Source organism: Stenella coeruleoalba, assembly GCF_951394435.1.
Source record: "Stenella coeruleoalba genome assembly, chromosome: 5".
Lineage (NCBI taxonomy): Eukaryota > Metazoa > Chordata > Mammalia > Artiodactyla > Delphinidae > Stenella > Stenella coeruleoalba.
In genome coordinates, this window is record NC_137150.1 from 22,886,531 (window position 1) to 22,911,373 (window position 24,843).

The 24,843-nt window shown below is 34.4% G+C and overlaps 1 protein-coding gene across 4 annotated transcripts in view; it reads right to left on the bottom strand.

Moving 5' to 3' along the window:
- Positions 1-24,843, bottom strand: part of LOC307187293 (beta-adducin-like) — a 396,022-nt gene that overhangs the window by 299,036 nt on the left and 72,143 nt on the right. For 2 of the 4 annotated variants that reach the window (XR_013828570.1, XM_079923146.1), the window contains exon 3: positions 21,157-21,330. Coding sequence is in view for 1 of the 4 variants with exons in the window: in XM_079923146.1 (XP_079779272.1) it covers positions 21,157-21,330 (174 nt within the window). In the remaining 3 variants the exon portion in view is untranslated. Of the gene's footprint in view, positions 1-17,053; positions 21,331-24,843 lie in introns of those variants that run through there. The other 2 variants (XR_013828571.1, XR_013828572.1) reach the window with 1 other exon arrangement.

Sequence of the window (24,843 nt, forward strand, 5' to 3'; positions counted from 1 at the left end):
CTACATTAGAGTATTTTAAAGTGGTAAATATCTAATGGAGCCATAAACTGTAATCTTCAGTGTATAATCTGTTGCACTGCACAGAAATTATTTGCATCTTTACTTGACAGAAATCTACAATTTGACTTCTGCTCTGCCCTTCTGGATGTGAAAACTGGCTGGTCAGTAAAAAGTCAAGCTTTTGTAACAGAGGACCCAGTAATCCCTTTCATCTGTTTCCAAATCCCAAATAAATATTCTGACAGATATATGTAAACACTTGCTACTTGCTAATTAGGACCAGTTTATTTTCTTGGTCATTCAAAACTGTGTCTGCCGCCTCTTCAGTGCTGGAGATATGCAGAAAAGTATTCATCTTTGGCAACTCACTTTTTAAATCAGTCCACTGCTTTAGTCATATTGCATGATGTCCTTCATTGGATCGCAACTTTCTTTTATATTTTTCCCCAGATTACCTGATTTGGTCACTTTGATTGGATTACAAATTATTCTAGTCTATTAACTGCATAAAAAGAAATATCTAATTCAAAATAAAAACTGAAAAAATAAAACCAAATAAAACACACACAAGTTCTTCCCCAGGACTTTTGTGCCCTAGCCCATGGACCTTCCATGGGCCACAGTCAACATCAGTGCCATTGAGAGTAAATAAGAATTCCTAGAGGACTGTCTTCAATGAATTATGGACCAGGGATGGCTATAGGCAGCTCCTGGCTGGCTCTTGAAGATTCTACTTTAGGGTGACAACCAAAGCCAGCCACCGTCTGCATTCCTTCTCCCTTGTTAAAAGCTTTTCTCTCTTTATTCTTCTTACATCTTACCAAATATATCTTATTTTTTTCAACAGTGCTTATGCAATTCCCTATGTCTTCTTCCCCCTTATTTACGCTCTAACCACAATTGTTCAAATGTCAGTTCCACTGTGAAGACAGCTCATTTCTCCCATTATGCTCTCATAGACTTTAATTCACCTCTGATTTAAAAAATGCATTACTTTATTCTTTTGTTATAATTAGTCCCTTACATATCTATCTTTCCATGCCCTTTGCACAAAATATGTAGTATGAATTGAATAAATGAATGAAACAATGAATGAGTGTGGAGACAGTATTTAGTAGAAAAAAATATTTGCAAATTATCATAATTGTACTAGTAATTTATCACGTGGAGAGGTATAAGTAAGTGTATGTATATAACATTTTTATGTTAAGAAGTCCAACCCGTTTTGTTGTTCAAGATTCTGTTCAGAGGTTGACTTCCTTCATGAAGTCTTCTATCCTCTGCCAAGGGAAAATATCTTGTCCTTGTAGGGACGATAAGGTTGGTAAAGGAGTGAGAGATGCTAGAGTAGTGGTGAGAAAAACAGAAGCTGGAATAGAGAATACAGTAGTTTTTGTTTTTTGTTTTGTTTTGTTTTAGTGGAAGCACTACCAGAAATTTGTACTTAAGTCAAAATTTCCCAAGTGTCAACCAAGCACATTGGTCATATGCAGAATAACTTAAAGCAATTTCAGAAAGAAATGCTTTCTCAAAAATCTCATGGTTCCCATGATAAATTTCCCTGTACTAGATGTTACATTCGATGCAGAAGCCATTCTTCTGAATCAGTCACCTTGTGAAAGAAACAATGTTTATATATAATCTTCCTCTCCCTTACAAAGAAAAGAAAAATTCTGCATGCCTCATATTTGGCAAAATTGATGAATGGTTACATGGCACATAAACTAATGCAACTGCTAGACAGCTTTCTGCAGACTATAATCCTAAGAATTTCCAAGACAATGTTTTCCCATCAAATGTTATGCAAATTATAATGAATTATGATAATTAATTTCAAATGCAGATTTTCTGCTGAGAAAAACTTTCATTCAAACAAATGTGTTTTCCATGCCATTGGAATTACAAGTTACAAACACGTCTAGTCATTTATTAAGAGCCTTTTATTCAGGTTCAGGTGCTTGAACACCAGTTGATTGTCAGAAAGATTAATCAAATTCTTTCTATAAAAAAATCATAAAGTTTTGGGGCCTCTAGTAATGTATCAGTAAGTATTCACTATTATCTGAATAATCAAGCCTATGTCACTGAGAAATTGAAACAGTGTGGTACCTAAAGCCTGTATGTAAAATAGAATAATAAATCACATTTCTCCATACAGCTACTCTAACATCTACAGCTAGAACTTCAGATGAGGGGATTTTTGTTTTATGTTTCATCCAGAAAAATACCAGGTTCTTAAACTCGGGCATAAGGACAGCCTTTTTTACATTTGCTTAGGGTTACATTTTGGTTAGTTTTTTGCAGTTCTTACCTCATCTTATTTAGGCTGCTGTCATGTACTCTTTAATTAAATATATAATTTCAAAAGTCATACTCAGAAGAAAGCAGTAAAAACGTATGTTGGAAGCAGAAGGCATGGTTCCAAGTAAAGGCCCCAAACCCTGATGAGTTTAATTAATGAAAATGAATTTTATCATTTCTGTCTCAGGCTGTGTAGTTCAATCTACTCCAATTCCCTAGATGAAAGTGTTCTTAGTGTAGTCCTCACACATATACAAAAGAATGTTTTCTTCATATCTTCTAGTATGCTCCTAATCTTATTAAAGTGTAACGATGAGGCATGTTTATTTGCTTGATATATAAGGAGAGAAACAGAATTTCCTTATGGCAACTGCTTTAAAATCAGTTAACACTAATTCACTCTAGCTTTAGTTATTCTTTATATTTAAAAATCACAAAATTAAAAAAATGCAAAGAATATGGCATCAAACAAATTCTTATCTACCTAGAACACTAATTTTAGACCTTAAAACTAAGTCAGCTTACTGATTTATTAAATAAATATTCATTTACACTGGGACTTCCCTGGTGGTCCAGTGATAAAGAATCCACCTTCCAATGCAGGGGACACAGGTTTGATCCCTGGTTGGGGAACTAAGAACCCACTATGCCACAGGGCAACTAAGCCCACGCACCACAAATACAGAGCCCACGTGCCTTGGAGCCCGCCCGCCACAACTAGAGAAGAAAAATAAACATGTGCTACAACTAGAGAAGAGGAAACCCACATGGCACAACTAGAGAGAAGCCCGCGCACCACAACGAAGAGCCTGAATGCCTCAACAAAGATCCCGCGTGCTGCAACGAAGACCCGACGTAGCCAAAAATAAAGAAAATAAATATTAAAAAAAAATATATTCCTTCACACCAACGATTTTCTAAGCAAAGGTTAAAAAAATCTGTTTCGTTGGAGGAAGAAATGGTTAAGAATAACACAGACAGAACTATCCCTTCATGTAACATTTTGGCTTTGTAAATTTGTCTAAAGCGAAGCAATAACAGGAGAGCACAAGAGAACAATCTGCCAAAGAGCTTTTGAGCAAAAGTTAAGAATATAAAATTTCAAAATAATTGTCTGAAATCTGAATCATTCCTTTAGGCACAAGTTTGAGTTTAAAAAATCCACGAGAAAATGGTGCTTTAAACACATTCTAAAGCTTACAAATCAAAGCATAAATTATGACACTTTCCAGAGCTGCTGTTGAAGAACAATTTTCAGAGGGTATTCACTGAGCATATTTGGGCTGTAAATATGAACAAACAGTGAACAACAGTCTAGTAGTGGAGGAATAATAAATATTCAAAAATAATAGCACAAGTCAGAGAATGACAGTTACCATAACAGAGTCCAGAATAGATTTCTACAGAACGTGAAGGAGGAAGAGACTATGTTCTTTCTAAGGAACCCACAGTCTTGCCAGAAATGACTGCGTTTGTGCTGGACTTTGAGGAATGGGTTAAATTAAAACATTTAGAAAGGTAGGAAGTTTTATGAGCAAAGTCACAGACACCGGAATTGAGGGACCATGCTTAGAAAAGAGCAAGAAGAATTTCTCTTTGGATAAGATGCAGGCTCTATGCAGGGGGTGGTTGGCAAGCAGACTGAAATAGTACGCCATAATCACATCTGAAGATCCTCAGACCCCACTCTGACTTGCTTATATCAATTCCGTAGGCACTAAAAGTCTTTAAATACGGAACTAGCAAGCTCCAAACTCTAAAAGACAGTAGAAACCAAAAACTAATTATCTTGCCACCACAATGCTCCTTCCAATCTTACAGTGAAAATGTGGATAGAACCAGAGAAGTACACAAGTAAGTATAATTAAGGTTGTGCCACACATGTATTGTTTAAAATTATTTTTACTGGAAACATACTTTAATGTATTTACCAGGACATTCTAGCCAAGAGTTCAAAGTGTATGTTTTTGAAGTATATGACAATATTTGTTTAGGTTTCTGAACATTTGCAATTTCTGAATTTGAGTTATAACTTCAGAGAGAACAGATTTTTTACTTCAGAAAAAAAATATGAGGAAAGTAATTGGAGATGTACTCTTTAAATTATTGAATAATCTATGGCAAAAGATATGCCTAACAAAGCATATATCCCCTAATATCAAATACTCCATTTTTGAAAATCCAAGTTTTAAAAAATAATTTTATTGGGACTTCCCTGGTGGCATAGTGGTTAGGAATCTGCCTGCCAATGCAGGGGACACCAGGGTTCGAGCCCTGGTCCGGGAAGATCCCACATGCCGCGGAGCAACTAAGCCCGTGCGCCACTACAACTGAGCCTGCGCTCTAGAGCCCGTGAGCCACAACTACTGAGCCCACATGCCACAACTACCGAAGCCTGCGCGCCTAGAGCCCATGCTCCACAATAAGAGAAGCCACCGCAATGAGAAGCCTGCGCACAGCAATGAAGAGTAGCCCCCGCTTGCCACAACTAGAGAAAGCCTCTGCGCAGCAACAGAGACCCAACGCAGCCAAAAATAAATACATAAATAAATTTTTAAAAATAAAAAATAATTTTATTAATTCTGCCTCCCCGAAGTATTAAAATTAAATACAAAATGGAGACTTGAGAATGGACTTGAGAATTCTCTGAGCAGGCAAAACCATTTAGGCCACATAAGCAAAACTAAATCAATCTCATTTCATAAACATAAGCAAAACCTAACTTAGGTTATTTCCTATAAATGCCTCTGACAATCATGAAAGAGACTTAAGTCATCTTACTAAAAATAGTACGAGGTAATCATTTTTAACCAAGCCTCTGCTGCCTGAAACCCTCCATTGTAATAACCAATCACTGGAAAGGGTAAAAAACTTTCTCATTTTTACTTTGTGAGCCATCCTATAACTTCATGCCCCTGAGTTTTATATTAGTTTTTGAATTTGCAAGTTCCCTGTTCTCAAACCATCCTTATATGCACATCCTACTAAATATTATTTACTGTTTTCGTGGTTTTAGTGTTGCCATTTCAGGATTTTTGACAAGAGAAAACTTTCAGTTAGAACACGAAGAACTGAGGAAGGTATTAAAAGCAGAATATCAACATAGAGCTTGTGTCTTCCAAATTAAAATTACTAGGTCAAATAGCTGATGTCAGTTAAATAAAATATAACTATGCTTCTATTGTCAAATTCACAGGAGAAAAATCAAGCAGGCATTTTATTAAAGTTTTCAATTGTGAGCAAAATATTGAAAGATAAACATACATAGTTCAAACTGTATATATATGTATATAAATATTGAGAAATATATATATATATAAAGAGAGGGAGAATTTTGAATTTTTAAGTAAGGGCTAAATACATTTTTGGCTTTTAACAAAGGCAAAAATACACAAACTTGCATATAACATAATATTCACTGAATGATTATATACCCTTGAATAATATGAGAACTGCTAGTGAATAATTAGTATTTCTGCCAAGACATAATCACATGATTCCACAGTAAATTACTTGTGAATGTTTTGTATTTCTGGTCCTGAATTAAAACATCTCACACAGGAATAAAGACACAGACCTACTAGAGAATGGACTTGAGGATATGGGGAGGGGGAAGGGTAAGCTGTGACAAAGCGAGAGAGAGGCATGAACATTATATATGCTACCAAACGTAAGGTAGATAGCTAGTGGGAAGCAGCCGCATAGCACAGGGAGATCAGCTCAGTGCTTTGTGACCGCCTGGAGGGGTGAGATAGGGAGGGTGGGAGACGCAAGAGGGAAGAGATATGGGAACATGTATATGTATAACTGATTCACTTTGTTATAAAGCAGAAACTAACACACCATTGTAAAGCAATTATACTCCAGTAAAGATGTAAAAAAAAAAAAAACTCACAATTTCCAAGTTCTTAAGTTCTTGACTTTCTCTTCCTCAGAGAAGACTTTATTGACTGCCTCTCTGTGGCAGGCCCTCTCAGCAATGCTCTATTGCAAAACTCTGCCTTTGATGATGGTAGTCTCAGTGTAATCCTTCTATTTATGTTTTGCCCACATCTCCCAGTAGACTGCAGGCTCCCAACGTCAAGGACCTTACCATTCTATGTTCTATTATATCTCTGGTGCCCAGAACTCACTGACATTTAATAAATGTTTGTTGAAATAAAATGTAATTTTTTTCCAGAAATCTAGTAATTTAATAGAGGAAATATTTTAATCAATCACTTGGATGTCTATATATTGCCAACACCTGAAATCTACAGTGATTTATTATTGATAAAAGTACTCCTTGTGTTTAAAGAATAAGGAATTTTTACATAGACTCAGGAAAACTGAAAGAAAAAATGATTTACTTTTAACTTGATTATTTGTTGGAAAACAAAATTGAAAATATAAAACAAACTTTATTTTTGTTCATTCTACACATTTTTATTGGATTCATACTATGTACAAGGTACTATATTAGCTCTTATGGGAGATGGAAAGATAAATGAGACATAGTTCCTCCTTGAAAGAATGAATTATACAGGACAGATATGAAATAGAAATATTGTAATTCAAGATAGAAAATGGCAATTGGCTTTAGAGATTTACTACAGCAGTGCTTCTCAAACTTCTTTTTACTTCAACCCACAGTAGTAAATGTATTTTCCACTGTCATGTACATAAAATGGAAACAAATGTGTCACAGAACAATATTTTATCTTTATTCTATGTATAAGAATACATATTTTATGTATCTATTTTGTATTCTATCTTTATTCTAATACTTTCTATACTATTGTTCTATACTATTTCTATACTATTGTTATTGTTAATATATTGTTATTCTATTCTATTCTATTCTTTTTGCTTAATAATGGGTGTTCACTTATTATGCTACTCACATAACACGGTGATAATCAGCACACAGTTTGAAAACACTGAACTACTTGGAGAATCAACTTCTTCAATGAGATAGTATTATTTTAATGTTGAACAAAAAACTGTCTAATATTCATACATGTAAACTTGAGGAAAAGGAATCATTCCAGACAGAAGGAAGACCATACATAAAAGTATTGAGAAAATATGTGAGGCATGAATAAGTAAGAGCAAGTAGTTCAATTTGTCTGGTGTAATAAGCAAAATTCTAAGATGGCCCCTAAGATTCCTGCATCCTGATATACATACTTTGTGTAATATGCTGTTCTTGAGTGCAGCAGAACCTGTGACTATTAGGGCATATTATTGCCATGATTATACTACCTTCTCTAGCAAAAAGGATTTTTATAGATGTAACTAAAGTCTCTAATCAAAAAAAGACTGTCCTGGGTGGGTCTGACCTAATCAGATGATGCCTCAAAGGGAGATTCAAACTCAGAGATGCATTTTCCTGACAACTGTGAATATTCAGGCTTCCTGAACTTATGCTGCAAGGGAATGAATTCTGTAAATACCACATGAGCTTGGAGGAGGACACTGAGTCAGCTCAGCCAACATCTCAGGATTGTAAGACCTGAGCAGAGAACCCAGCAGAGTCCACCAGACTTCTGCCTTACCGAAGGGTGAGATCATAAATGGGTGTTGTTTTAAGCCACTAAGTTTGTGATGATTTCTTACCCAACCATAGAAAACAGCTGGAGTGTGGGTGCACAAAGAAAACTAGTGAAAGAAATTCTTGGAGAGATAACTGAAATTCAGATCATAAGGTGCCATGAGAGTTGGTTAAAAACTTTCTTCTTTAGGAAATGTAAAGTTATAGAAGATTTTGGGGGAGGAAATTGCTTGGAAAGGAAAGTAAACACTGGAAGAGACGTCCCCACAATCATGCTATTTTCTAATTTATTATTTTAAATGTATTTTGCTTTTACAGTCCAGTGGACAGAAACATAAGTATGGGTATTGGTTTTAGGAATAGAAATACATAATGGAATAGGTATGGGTGTTGCTGGTAAAACACTATGTGGAAAAATATGTTAACATCATCATTTCTAGATTACTACTAATCTTTTAGATATTGATTATTCAAAAATTAGAATATCAATAAATACATCGAATTCCTGCAATTTTGAACAAAGGCAAAAAATGGATCATATACCTTTTTTCACTAAGATTTTGCTTCTTTCCTTGACATAAGAGCATGGCATTGATGATTACTCTTTGTAACGTAACATTTGTCTTTCCATCATAAGAGTGTGATATTTTACTTATTACTAAATGACTGAATTAGACAATCTTAAGGTATAGAAGTCCTCAGACTTTAAGAAAGCTTTGTGGGGACATGAATGGCCAGAACAGTAACTGCCATCCATGAACAGTTTGACCCATTTACACCCAAGTACCACATACATTTTATCATTTTCTCTGTGTCCTATGATGTGAAATGCTTGGGAAACCCTGCCTTAGGGACTGTTTTGCCTTTAGAAATACAATTATGGTTTCCACATCCCTCAGTGAGCAGCTTAGAGCCAGTGACATTTTCAGAGCTCTGTCAATCAGGAAACTATAGTATACCAACTATGATTCATACTTTTGACTGTATGTTTTAAGTCGAAATATTCCTAAAATGCACAGTGAATGACTTTAAGAACAAGTGCTTCTCAAGGGATACTAGCATTTTGCATATCATTCTTTCAAGGTTTGCAGACTTGTTGATAATCTTGCCTAGTATTAAAATTTTACTAATTTAAAATAGACACCTTACCTCTGAACTGGATAAAAAGGAAACAATTCCTAAGTCGTTATTCCACAACATGAAATGGTATAAAATCATTATTAAATGCACATATTTGTTTGAAATGCAATCAAATTCTGTCCTTCACAAGCATAGTGAACTGCAGTGTGACATTAAATGGTTAAAATGTAATACATACATTCTCTGTCTCACACACACATCTACCTAGATTTTCTTAAATTAGCAATGGCATCATATAATAAAAAGAAAACATATCTTAGATTTTTTTTAAATATCTCTGAGCTCTAAAAGAGACTGTTTTTTATATCATACTCTCTTCAATAAAACAATACTACCTGATATAGCCAAAGAAAGAAAGCAAAAATCAACCAAATTATATTTCCCACCTATTTTATGGGGTAAACACTTTGGTATCTTTAAAAAAGATTTTATTAGTGACTTTAGTACCACTTTCAAATTAACTTGTAAGCTTGCTAATTTACAACTGCAAAATCAAATCTCCCTTCCCCTTCTAAGTACCATGGTGGCACTTTTTCATTGCTAACCACAAGGCAGTTTTTGCAATGGGCCAAAGACTGTACCTCTCTGTAAAAGAAATCACATAATTTTTGTGTGTTAAGAAATTGCGTTTTGGGGTTGCAATGCACACTGGATGGTGATCATGGGCCTCCTTCCTTTTTGCAACACAACACTTCAGAAATGGCTTAATATATTTAAATCTGATTTATCTGATGTGTGGTCTTAATAGCCATACCAATTCCCATTGCTTATCATCATGCTTAAAGAATGATCAATTTTAAATGAATGAATTAATTAATGTGATATAAGATTAAAATCGTAGGAGGCATCAAAAAAAACTTAAGGGAGGGCTTCCCTGGTAGCGCAGTGGTTGAGAGTCCACCTGCCGATGCAGGGGACACGGGTTCGTGCCCTGGTCCGGGAAGATCCCACATGCCACGGAGCGGCTGGGCCCGTGGGCCATGGTCGTTGAGCCTGCGCATCCGGAGCCTGTACCCCGCAACGGTAGAGACCCGAACAGTGAGAGGCCGCATACCGCAAAAAAAAAAAAAAAAACTTAAGGGAGTGAAGCTGGAAGTAATATGTATAATTTTATGAATTCAATATTATTATAAAAGTGGTGGTGCTCTCCTTCTATATGTTGAAAATATCAGCTACACAATATCTCTAATGTTGCTACTCACATCATGTTTTACCTGCTTTATCAACAGCAACCTCAGTCAGCCCACAAAATGTCTGATTTAAATTTTACCTTTGGGAGCAAAAATCTACTTAAGACCCCCTAATCCATGCCACAGCAGTGAGCACTTTTTTGGTGGGGAATTGTATAGAAGTCTTCTCAGATAATAGGCAGAAATTTTGTAGCCATCTCTGATAGTTCCTGACTATATTCTAGGTACTCAATCTGTTGCTAAGTGTTGTTGATTCTTTAAATTTTAAAAAAATTCTGTTTTCACTTTATTTCTACTGTTTACACTCTAAGTTAACCTGTTGTCTCCTAAATGTCTGGATGACTACAACAGTCCTTTACCTAAATTTACTAATGGGCCTCTTTTCTCAGAGTAACAAAACTAATCTCCTAATATATTGCTTATACCAATGGAAAGGACCAACGTACCAAAAACACTGCCACTGACAGCAAGTCTCAAAATCATATTCTAGCTTTTTAGACTCTCTATGTTGTGCATACCTTGCTTATTAAGTTCTTTTTACTAGCAGTCCTCCAAATGAACTCCAATACTGTTAGACTGAATTCTTTATAGCTATGATTATCAACCATGATGTATATAAACATAAGGGTATATTGAAAAATTAGTAACAAATTGAAAATTAAAGGATCAAGGTTTGATTGATAACACAAAGGCTCAGATTATCAAATTAAATTCAAATGAACAGAGATATTTCTCAGTGTTAAACTTTACTAAAAATTCAAATAACACTGATAATAAGATACAGGTCAAAGCACAGAGAAGGTTTAAAGTATCGACTAGCTCCCCAGATAGTTTTTCACCACATTAGGACTGACTCTAGTCCATATTTAACATATGAAGTGCAAAATGATGCATATGAGACATGGCTTGCAGAAAAGGAGATACTTCAGTCATGAAACAACTCTATTTTATACTCTAATTATTATACAGAAGAAATGACATTCCTAGCAGGTCATGAATCCATAAATCCATAAATTCTAGATTTATTTACCATAGCAATTTTCAGAGCCCTGAAACTCCTCTTAGATATATTCCATAGATAAAGACTCTTCATTATCTTTCTGATATCAAATATCTTCATTGATTTGGCATGACCATTTCTTTTCTTTACTCCCAGGGACATTAATCCTCTGGAAAGTAGAGTGAGTTGCTACTAATCTTTTGTTTTCAGCTTGCAAATAGCTCCTGAGGAGGAAATGTGAGGATATTTCATATACATGATCTCTTGGGTGGGAGAGAAAGAGGCAAGGTTACAGGAAGATTACCTGGGAATAGTGAATAACCCTGGATTCAACCATTATGTCTATGTGCATATCTATTCATATAATCTACTGAGTGTTTGTGGCGAACAGGAAAACCAACAAACTGACAACTGATGATTCTTTAAAAGTGGTTGCCAACTTTCATGCTTTCAGAAGCTACACATTTAATGGAAATATATAAAACTGCCTGATCTAAGACAATACACAGGTACTAGTGGAGTACAAGACATTGGAGTACAAGACATTGAAGGGTTCAAGCTGCACCTATAAGCCGTTGATTTTAAATATTTAAATTCTCTGCTGGCCACCCGAAAGAGTACTATGCAATATTTTATTAGCAAAAAAACAAACTGCCATTCCGATAAAAGAACACTTTTTTCTTGACCATATATATTAAGAAAAAATAAATTTATTCAGACACTAATTTAAAAATCATTTATTCAAGTATATAGAAATGAGTAAGACATGATCCCTCATGAGAATATAAAGAAATTCTCACACTCTTAGGAAAAGACTAATTGTTCTATGACCATGATAACAAGTAGTCACCAGAACTGATTTAAAAACTGCTTAATCTATAAATGACATTTTTATTCTGTTTGTCCTTTAGATTTTCTGTCAGCTGAGCAATGATCAACAATGGTTTGACCTCTGACTGTTTCACTGAGTATATGTTTCTGAATTTATTCTATTATCCTAGGACATATAACCAAATAAGTCTTTGCAAAAAGTAATTGTGTTAGTTCCCTGTGGCTGCTATAACAAATTACCACAAATGTAGTGGTTTAGAAAACAAATTTATTATCTCACAATTCTGGAGTCCAGAAGTTCAATATTAAGGTAGTCAGTATGGACAAATTGGCAACTGGTCTAACTCCTGACCCCTACAAAATCTTCAAAAAAGTGCCCCTGTCGATTTGTGAAAGAAAGTTCTTTTTCTTTAGACCATATTTTGTGGTAAAGGTTGATGAACTGTTGATTGTAGGACCCTTTTCTAGCCCCTGCCTAGTAAACTGAGGATCATTCATAACCACACATTTGTACCAATTGTGATGGTCTCTTTCTTGTTTATCATGAACTTGTCACTATCCAAAATATCTAGAAGAAATTCTGGTTCCTTTTATAAGCTCATACTATAATCAAAACTTTGAAATTAGCTTGGTGAAAGGTAAAAATTTTGTCTTAAAATAAGAGTGGCCATTATGGGAAATTTTTGACATGTGAAAAATCAACTAACTAGTACGTTGAAGAGGGAGCTCTAGAAAAATTAGAAGATAAAATGCAAAACAGTCAGCTTCCTTAATCAAATCCAAAGAAAAATCTAATTCCAAAATAGTCTCTCTCAACCATTCTCTTTTTAATCTTCTAAAACCTAATCTCCTTTCACTGCTTTCTCTCTCAACTTTATCAGCCCAACGCACCTATATTCCTTCTTTTGCTTATGCTTCTTTATCTGACCTCCAAATGTGCTTATCTTTTCTTCAGGTATCTTCAAGAAAATAACAATCATTTATAAAATTCATATATGTTAAGACAAATCTTTGGACGCTGGCTTTAAACCCTGTTCTAGACCTGAGTGGAGTGCTTTAACTAAGGATTTCCTTAAACTTCAGAAACTGAAGAAATCAGGATTGTATTAGATGCATAGTGTCCTGGACTATGAGATGTTAGCAAATTAGATCACTTAATTAATAGTCTTTCATGAGAGACAGAGAGAAATAAAAAGAAATGCTTAAAATTATCAGGGTAAAAAGATTATAAATATCTAATCTAATTATATATTTAAAAAAATTTTTTTAATTGAGAAGGATATATACTATTCAAGTCCACTTTAAAAGCTTTTCACTTATGGGCATATTCCGCAAAGATTGAAAATTGTAAAGAAAATTAAGATAAGAAATTGACTACAGGAAACTTTCAAACAGTGCTCTGGTGTATTCTGGTATGGATTTAATAGCTGAAGTAAAGGGAACTTTAGACTGTTTTCAGAAATAGGGAAGTAAAATCAAAATATAGAATTGCCAGATATGGGGATATATGTATATGTAGAGCTGATTCACTTTGTTATAAAGCAGAAACTAACATACCATTGTAAAGCAACTATACTCCAATAAAGATGTTAAAAAAAAAGAACCCAAAACAATATGTAGCTGAATATTTTTGAAAAGGTCTTAGAAAATAAACAAGCTAGAAATTAAAACAAACTTATGGTGCACTAGATAAAACAACTGGTTTCAGAAATAAAAACAAGATCAAAAAGTCTTCTGTTCTTTCAGAGTTCAGAGCCTATTATGGGTAAAGACCTCAGCAGATGATGCAAACAAAGGCCCATTAGAAGAAGCAGTGCCCCATGATGCATAAGAAACAAAAAGGCAACTGTACAGAATTTGCCCAATTATGCTCTGAGGGCAATGTTAGCATTGAAAATTTCTCAATTTTTCTCTAAATTTCCAAGAGAACTTTATTTATATTTATAAATATAGGTAGAAAATAATTCAGCTTTCTTGTTGACAGAGTGCCACCTCCATAGGCCATCAGATCTTCAGAGTTAATTTTAAAGGGATTTTCAAAGGAAAAAGGGAGGTTAATTAACCAGCTTTAAGAGTGAAAGCAAAAAAGAAATTTTATTTAAATAAAAAATGTCTGATTGGGCCAAAATATGAAAGAATAAGGTAAAAGACAATCTTGAAGTGGATAGTAAATTGTAGAAAGCTTGACAGGGAAATGAACTATTTGCCTTGGTTTGCCAGAACCACTCAAGTAGATGGAATTGCCAACATTTCTAAATCCTTTCCCACATCCAACCTGTAACTCATTTGGTGACTCATCAAAAAGATACTTCTTACATCTTGTGTTATAACCCCTAAAATGTAATAGGTAGAATCTACTTCGAAAATCAACCTTTCCAGTAATATACTATAGAAAGATTATTTCGTTTTTTGAAAAAGTTTTCTTAAATATGATCAGATTACTGCTGATCTTAACATTAATATACATGTACTATGTATGATTCAAAAAAAAAAGGAAAAATCTTAAGAATCATCTATGGTTCTAGAATCCCTAAGGGAAAAAGACTCCATGGTACAAACAAAATATGTGGAACAATACACACAGGAGTACAGATTAATTCTTCCAAGATTATCATAATCTTTTCATATGCATGAAATGTTAGGCTATGCTCTGGGATTTTTAACAGCATGGCACACATCAATGACCTGTTGCCTATCGTAGCCTATCTCTTGATATAGTAGTCAAGTCTTACTCTCCTTGCCTCAGCAATTTCAGCCTTGGGAAAATTAACTACAGATTCTTCAGCACTTATACTAGATAACCATTAAATCTGATGGTACCTTATGTAGAATAATTCCTAATGTTAATGGAAAACATTCAATATGTTTTAACTAATTGACAAACTGATTATGAAAAATTTTTGCTTTCTTTTCTTTCTGTAGTAAAACACTCTCAATTCGTCATCTCTATCATTCTTAACCAAAGAAGGAGTAATTCATAATTATCTTTCTGAGGCCTAAGACGTATTCATGTACAGATTCTGATATTCTGGATACTCTGTTAACAAATTCTGAAGTATTATTTTTTGTTTTTATGTCTTCCTTTGAAAATTAAAAGTGACAATGACAGTCTGGTGATGCAATAGCTAATCTATAATATCCAATCTTCACCAGAAGTCAATCAACTCCAAAAGCCATAATTATGGCATTTCAAGAGCATCTCAAATTACTAAAAATAAAAGTATAAGTATGTATATAGTATATTATGGAATGATTATTACTTGATGCCTTCATGGTACCAAATAAATTGTTGCAATAAGTTTAGAGGATCACAGTATGTAGAGAAAATACTTTAACAGATAATCATGTTAAACTGGTATATATATAAGACTAAAGTTATGTTTATGTAAAAGAAAGAAAAACCCATTTAGAAATTTAGGGATCTCATTATGTACACACAATGCGTGGCCTCAATTCGATAAAAATTTGAATATAATTGAGTTGTTAGGTTCATGAGAATAAGATCTGGCACAGCCAGAATGGCTGCCTAGCAGCACCAGATATAACTTCAAGTTGACATTTGCTAAAAATTCTCCATGAGACAATCTCTCACAATCAGTATAAATTGATCATCATATGAAATAGTAATTAGCAAAAATTTTTTAGAATAATATAAGATGTAGTCATAGTATGCTGCAACTTTAATTATATAAAAACTGTAATGGTGGTGCATAGAATTGAACCATATCCTGAAGAATACTTTGAACATCTGTAAGTAGCTTATACAATTGTTTCTCTCTATTAGTTATAAAAATAGTCTATTAATAGAATTCATATTTTTGAATGGACCTGAAACATTATATTGCCAAAACCACAGCACTTATAGTAGGAAAAACCCCACAACTATAAATATATTTCTTATCTAACGTATTCCACATTACCTGTCCAACAGTAAAGGAACACATTTTACTGAGATAATTATTATGAATTATGCACGGCTGGTCTTTTGCTCAAGAACTTGACTCTTTTTATTATCTTTAAACTCTGGAAAAATGGAAAGAACTTTATAGGAAATTGAAATTTGTAATATTTGATGCCTTTAACTGTGATTCTACATAGAACCTCCAGAAAATGAAGATCAACAGAAGCTGTCTAATGACTCAAGATCCTCAAAACAAGTCGATGCCTTCCCTAAGTAGATAGTTTCTACCTAAGACCAAAGGGACACCTGAAATTACTGATTTTCACACTCAACTTTGTTAATTTGGTCATATATTTCTTCTTTGTGTGTGTGTACATGTGTATGTGTGTGTATAATTTCCCTTTAAGATTTATTAAGGGCAATTACCACTCTAAATCTATATTTCAACACTCCCAAGTTATTCCTAAGACAAACACTTTAAATAATTATTGAATATGTTCTGTAAAATGGACAGATTATTTGAAGAAGATGACTTTTTATCATCCTCTATTTATTAAGTCTTCTTTAAAATAGTCCAAAGAGATAAAACCCTTCCTGGAAAAAAAAAATAATTGTCAGTTGAAAGACTCTTGAGGATAGTGCTTTCATCCATAGAAGTTGGAAAACATAAGACGGTCATAAAAAATGTGTGTCTTATTTTGTTTAACATAGCTAATAATTCAATTCATGTTTTCTGATCCCCAAATCCAATTTCAATTTCTCAGATGAAAAACAAAATAGCTTTGGCTTTTTCTTTTGGTCAAACATAGGAAATCTACACAACTGGTAATATTTCATGTGTTATCTGGCTTAACACTACAGGTAAAATTAAACAATCCATATCTAAGTTAAAAGAAAAGCTAACTTGCTTATTTCAGATAGATAGACTTAAGGCATTACTAGGACTTATCTTCTTGAACATTTGTGGGTAATATTTATATAGAGACATCCAGTGCCACCTTTTATTACTTTTAGTTTTCTGGTCTCACAGTTGCTCAATGTATATATACAGAATCTTAAATAAATTTATATATCCACTATTCAAAGAGATAGTTCAAAAAATAACTAAAAGACAAAAACATAATGAAATTAAGCTAATTGATACTGGAGCATAAAATCAGTCCTTCACCAAAAAACAAAGCCCCAAATCCTCATGCTCAAAGAAAATTAACAACAATGGTTAAAATCTAGTTAATCCTTGATAGTCTCTCCTGCAGCCTTGGCTGAAAAAAATGAAAAAGGAAAGGGTAAGATTAAAAACAAGTCCCCATATCCATGGGGAAACCAACTGTTCTTTAGCCATGATAATAAGTAGCCACTAGAACTGGTTAGACACGTTTAATCAATAAATTATAGTTCTATAGTTATAGAACAACCAAAATCCAGTGTGCATTTCTATTTAACCAGTGACTTTTTTTTCCTCAGTGAACAAGCCTCTGGACACCAATCAGATAATAGCACCTCATTTTACTTATTTATTTATTTATAGACAATCAGACATGGATTCATTCCCATAAATGGACTCCTTGGACCAACCTATCACTAATGGTCTCACCTGAGTAACCAGACTTCTACAGCTGACATTAACTCATTCATACCTCTGAAAATCTGCCAGTAACTATCTGAACATAAACAGCTTCAAAAGCCATCTCAGTTTCTTTATTAAGCATTTTGGCGTTAATTTTTTCTTTGTTTTCTTTTTAAGCAGGAGGATGAGAAGCATGTTTACCATCAAAGTCACTTTTGAATTTAAATGGTAACTGTAAAAGAGAAAGTGGAGTTTGGAGAGATAAGAAAGGAGTTAAGAGTCTATGTGAACGTGTATGGGAGTTTGCAGTAAAGCAGTAGGAATGCAGATAGAGAGGATGCGGTGCACTTTAGAAAGAAGACAATAAATTGAGTTCAAGGATAACATGAAAAGATTTTTTTTTTAATCCAGATTTTTATCAATGCAGCGCCAGGTAGAAAAAACACATAATTAATACTGTTTTATATCCCCTGTCAAGATTAGATGCTAAGCCCAAACCAATTTAGAGGTAGTAATGATCAATCACTCTGTAAAAATATTCACTAGTCATTAATTTAAAAAAATATTTTTCCAATAGTGGTATTTACACCAAATTGTGGACTTAGCTTAAAATAGGTGTCAAACCTTTCTACCATATGAGAATGCAAAAGGATGAAGAAAATAAAATACTTAAAAAATAATGACTCCACTGCTTCTATATTCTCAGAATAAAAATAATAAAATAATTCCTATTTAGTGGTGTGCTCTGTATATCATTTTCATTTACCTTAAGGTCAAATGGTAGACTCTGAACTGGGAGAAGTCTGAATAACAATTTCTGAAGACTGTGGAATTTGTATTGCTTTTTCTGTTGTTTCTTTCACCTTCTATTTTTGCTGTGCTGTAAGTTTACTGCCTGATTAATAGGGTACATTAGCACCAACACAGCATCTGGTTATCAGTGAAAACTTGCATTCACAATTTCCTTGATGAAGATACAAGTGGATGAAATAACTCACCCTGAATAGCCAAGATGCCATCAGCCTTGCCAAATTTAGAATTCAACATATTTTTTAAAAAATGTAATCCCTACCTAGACGACAAAATTTGAGTTCCTACTGAGGAGTCCAAAATAATTTAAAATGCTTGATGTTCTACATGAGAAACAGAAATACTGTATAGCAATATTTAATTATTATAGTTATAATACATTGTTTATAGAAAATAATGACATTAAATAATTTAGAAGACAATACCACCTGGAAAGAGCTGATTAAAAAAGAAGTATTGGATGTTTGGTACCTATTTGAAGGTTTTCTTTATTAAGTAAAACAATTTTCTATATTCTCAATGATGGCATAGCTGTCATGTAATAATAAAACAAACCTGTCTGGGAAAGTCATTGTGTTAAGCTCAACACGGTGCAAACATGAATCAGACGTGAGTCTCAATTTAAGGAGCTCGAAGTCTAGTCAGAGACACAGTGACATGTAAATTTTACTATACTACAAAAAGATAAGTGCTATAATAAAGCTATCACAAATGGTGTCAACAGAAAGAAAGGAGTTATTTATTCCTTCTGGTTTATGCATTCTTACCTTTGCTTGGTTTGTTACTACAGTGTCTGAATCAATATTTTTCAATGCTGACTGTACAGTATAATCACTTGGGGGTAATTTTTTAAAAAAGGTAAATATTCCACAGCTAGAATTATGAAGATAGTCTCTTCAAAAAATGGTGTTGGAAAACTGGACAGCCACATGCAAAATAATGAAACGACCACTATCTTATACCATACACAAAAATTAACTCAAAATGGATTAAATACGTGAACATAAGACCGGAAACTATAAAACTCCTAGAAGAAAACACAGGCAGGAAGCTCCTTGACATCAGTCTTGGCAATGATTTTTTTGGATTTGACATCAAAAGCACAAGCAAGTAAAGTAAACAAGCATGACTACATCAAAGCTTCTTAACAGCAAAGGAAGTCATCAACAAAATGAAAAGGCAATCTAAAGATTGAGAAAATATTTGCAAATTATACATCTAATAAGGAATTAATATGCAAAATATATAAAGAACTCATACAACTCAATAGCTAAAAAACAAACAATTAAAAAATGGGCAGAGTATCCTGAGACATTTTTCCAAAGATATACAGATGGTCAACAGGTACATGAAAAGGTGCTCAAGATTGCTAATTGTCAGGGAAATACATATCAAAACCACAATGAGATATCACCTCACACCTGTTAGAATGGCTGTTATAAAAAGACAAGAGATAACGAGTGTTGGCAAAAGTGTAGAGAAAAGGGAACCCTTGTGTACTGTTGTTAGGAATGTAAATTGCTGCAGCTACTATGGAAAACAGTATGGAGCGTCCTCAAAATATTAAAAATAGAACTACCATATGACCTAGCAACTCCATTTCTGGATATTTATCCAAAGAAACAAAAACACTAACTGGAAAAGATATATGCAACCCCATGTTCATTGCAGCATTATTCATAATAGCCAAAATATGGAATCAACCTAAGTGTCCATCAATGATTAAATGGATAAAGAAAAGAAGTATATCACATATTTATCTGGGTATAGGGGCTCAAAAGGTAGAGACTTCCAGTTAAAAAATAAATAAGTCCCAAGGATGTAATATACAGCATGGTTACTATAGTTATTAATACTGTATTGTATATTTGAAAGTTGCTAAGAGACCAGATCTGAAAAGATCTCATCACAAGGAAAAAAATTTTAAGTGTTGTTGATGGATGTTAACTAATTTTATTTTAGTGATCATTTCACAATATATACAAGTATCAAATCATTATGTATATTTGTACACCTTGATGGAAGACATTTTCACATACTGAGGTATGGGGAAGTCATTCTGGCTTATACATGATTTAAGTTGAACTTTATGCTAACTAGAACAGCCTGTATTGTGCCCTGTCACACATGCAGTATACACATGCTTTAATCATTACAGAAAAGGATGCATTTAAAAAATTAAGACGGAGTGACTGTGGTTAAAGCATCCAGGATGGAGCACAGTGGCCATTTTGGATTTGGTTTCAGACATGTTTTTTCATTACTGATATGATAACTTGAATTTTCTGAACTGTATCAGACTCAAGGATACCACCAGCCATTCTCAAAACAATATCTGCTAGGAGCTACCAGTTACAACCTTATTGTCTCAAGGTCTCCCCTTGTAATTATGCAAGCATTTCAAACCCCAAACAATCCGTACTTAACAAGCACCCTTACTTCTTGTCAGTTCCAATCCTAATTCTTGACAACAGCTTATGTAATTTTGTGCTTTTTGCCTTTATAAGCCCATTTTGTAGTCCAGTGGACTACAAGTACTTCCTGAATCTGTGTCTCCTGAGCTATAGTCCTCAGTTTGGCTCAAATAAAACTCTTTTCTATTCTTATTATAGATTGGTTATTGATTATTTTTGTTGATAACCTGAAGCTAATATAATGTTATATATCAATAATACCTCAATTTTTTAAAAAAAAGCATACACACACAAAGAAAACTCAATTACTATTAGAATGACCATAAATTTAAAGTTGCCAATCAATGAGGCTTTAACAACTGAACAGTGATACAACAGTTCTCATGCCCACCTAATGCCTTGTACTGACTGGTTCCAGGGTGCTAAGCCTCAACAGACTGGCATGGAAGGGCAATAGCAGGAGACTCACCAGGTTTTCCAGTAATTTCCTGAGAATCTCTAATTCATGCTCTCCCAGCCGGCTCTTCTGCAGGGGTCCAAAGGTGCTTGCTGCCCACTTCACGGAGCTCACCTCATGGAGTTGGTACTTCAGCTCCATGAAGATTAGGTTCTCCATTTTCCCAGGACTGGATAGAGCAGATACCTGGGACAAAGAGCAGAAAACTGTCAGCTCATGTGTGTGTGCACAGGTACCCAGACACTTACCTATGTCCATACGTGACCAGGGAGGTTTAGGAACAGAAACTTCTGGAACACTGACTGCATTGGGCTTTTTCTCCCCAGAGGAAAAGCCACCCCAAATTTGTTGGGCATGCACCCATTTCCAGGGAAAAAGATATTAGTAGGGTTTTTTTCTTAATGTCAGTGCTTCGATAGAGGGGGAAATAGCAAGTATTAAACCTTAAGAATAAAATAATACAGAGGACTGAAAATTTACCTAGGATACACACACACACACACAAAAAGAAAAGGTAAATGGGCCATAACTAGAATAATGAGTCAGTGGTAGAGAATGAACATAGGTAGTGTGAAAAAATTTCAAGTGATTTTACTATGCAGCAAAGATTAAAATCTTCTTTTCATCCATTTCCTCTCTAACTTAAAACTGGTTCTCATCTAATCACATTTCCCCTGGAATCACTCTCAAGGGGTGACCATTCATTTTTTTTCTTTTTTTTTTTTACATCTTTATTGGAGTATAATTGCTTTACAATGGTGTGTTAAGTTTCTGCTTTATAACAAACTGAATCAGTTATACATATACATATGTTCCCATATCTCTTCCCTCTTGCGTCTACCTAGCTCCCACTCTCCCTATTCCACCCCTCCAGGCAGTCACAAAGCACCAAGTTGATCTCCCTGTGCTATGCGGCTGCTTCCCACTAGCTATCTACCTTACGCTTGGTAGTGTATATATGTCCATGCCTCTCTCTCGCTTTGTCACAGCTTACCCTTCCCCTTCCCCATATCCTCAAGTCTGTTCTCTAGTAGGTCTGTGTCTTTATTTGTCTTACCCCTAGGTTCTTCATGACATTTTTTTTCCCTTAAATTCCATATATATGTGTTAGCATACGGTATTTGTCTTTCTCTTTCTGACTTACTTCACTCTGTATGACAGACTCTAGGACTATCCACCTCATTACAAATAGCTCAATTTTGTTTCTTTTTATGGCTGAGTAATATTCCATTGTAAATATGTGCCACATCTTCTTTATCCATTCATCCGATGATGGACACTTAGGTTGTTTCCATCTCCAGGCTATTGTAAATAGAGCTGCAAAGGACATTTTGGTACATGACTCTTTGAATTATGGTTTTCTCAGGGTATATGCCCAGTAGTGGGATTGCTGGGTCATATGGTAGTTCTATTTGTAGTTTTTAAGGAACCTCCATACTGTTCTCCATAGTGGCTGTACCAATTCACATTCCCACCAGCAGTGCAAGAGTGTTCCCTTTTCTCCACACCCTCTCCAGCATTTATTGTTTCTAGATTTTTTGATGATGGCCATTCTGACTGGTGTGAGATGATATCTCATTGTAGTTTTGATTTGCATTTCTCTAATTAATGATGTTGAGCATTCTTTCATGTGTTTGTTGGCAGTCTGTATATCTTCTTTGGAGAAATGTCTATTTAGGTCTTCTGCCCATTTCTGGATTGGGTTGTTTGTTTTTTTGTTATTGAGCTGCATGAGCTGCTTGTAAATTTGGAGATTAATCCTTTGTCAGTTGCTTCATTTGCAAATATTTTCTCCCATTCTGAAGGTTGTCTTTTCTTCTTGTTTATGGTTTCCTTTGTTGTGCAAAAGCTTTTAAGTTTCATTAGGTCCCATTTGTTTATTTTTGCTTTTATTTCCATTTCTCTAGGAGGTGGGTCAAAAAGGATCTTGCTGTGATTTATGTCATAAAGTGTTCTGCCTATGACCATTCATTTTTAACAAACCAGTTCCACTAGGCCTGCAGTGGGATAGTGTCCTACTCTCAGTTGCTTCCTTCTCTCTAAAAAAAAGCTTCCAACTTTGAAGTTAGTACAACCTATCCTTGTTACAGTCATGGACAGATCTCTTTGGTCACCTGTTCATTCCCTGAAGATCTTCATATTTGCCTCAGTCTCTCTCTCTCCAAAACAATTCCTGCCATATTACTTATAATTCCAATATCTACAGAGAACTTTTTAATAACCTAGATCCCTTCCTCCTAATTATCTTCTCCATCCCCCTATTTCAGTTATTCATTTTACATAGACTTAGACTTTGTCACTCTCAATAACTATATACTCTCCATAATCTTTTTCATTTATAAATTTTTTTAATATAAATTTAAAAGGTTACACTCCATTCACAGTTATTACAAAATATTGGCTGCATCTACTGTGTTGCATCTACTGTGTTGTACAATACATTGGGTTTTTTTTCAGATATATACCCAGGAGTGGAATTACTAGATCATATGGTAGTTCTATTTTTAGTTTTTTTTGAGAAAATGCTATACTGTTTTCCATAGTGGCTGCACAAGTTTACACTCCTACCAAGAGTGTACAAGAGTCCCCTTTTCTCCACATCCTTTCCAACATTTGTTATTTGTGTTCTTTCTGATGATAGCCATTCTGACAGGTGTGAGGTGGTATCTCATTGTGGTTTTGATTTGTATTTCCCTGATGATTGGCGATGTTGAGCATCTTTTCATCAATATACAGAAATCTGTTGCAGTTCTATACACTAACAGCAAACTATCAGAAAGAGAAATTGAGAAAATAACCCCATTTACCATCACATCAAAAAGAATATAATACCTAGGAATACACCTACCTGAGGGGCAAAAGATCTGTACTCCAAAAACTGTAAAGCACTGATGAAAGAAATTGAAGAGGACACAAACAGATGGAAAGATATACCATGTTCTTGGATTGGAAGAATATTGTTAAAATGATCATACTATCTGAGGCAATCTACAGATTCAATGAAATCCCTATCAAATTACCAATGGCATTTTTCACAGAACTAGAACATATGACTTAAAAACTTGTATGATTTGTAAAGCAGAAATAGAGACACAGACATAGAGAACAAACATATAGATACCAAGGGGGAATGAGGGGTTGGGATGAATTGGGAGACTGGGATGACATATATACACCATTGATACTATGTATAAAATAGATAATTAATGAGAACCTACTGTATAGCACAGGGAACTCTACTCAATGCTCTGTGGTGACCTAAGTGGGAAGGAAATCCAAAGAGAGGTTATGTATGTATATATATATATACCTGATTCACTTTGCTGTACAGTAGAAACTAACACAACATTGTAAAGCAACTATACTCCAATAAAAATTTTAAAAAAATAAAAAATAACTAGAAATCAAAAACAAATTTTTTGTATGAAACACAAAAGACCCCAAATAGCCAAAATCATCTTGAGAAAGAAGAACAGAGCTGGAGGAATCATGCTTCCTGACTTCAGACTATACTACAAAGCTACAGTAACCAAAACAGTATGGTACCAGCACAAAAATAGACAGATCAATGGAAGAGGACAGAGAGCTCAGAAATAAACCCATACACTTATGGTCAACTAATCTATGACAAAGAAGGCAAGAATATACAATGAAGAAAAGACGGTCTCTTCAATAAGTGGTGCTGGGAATACTGGACAG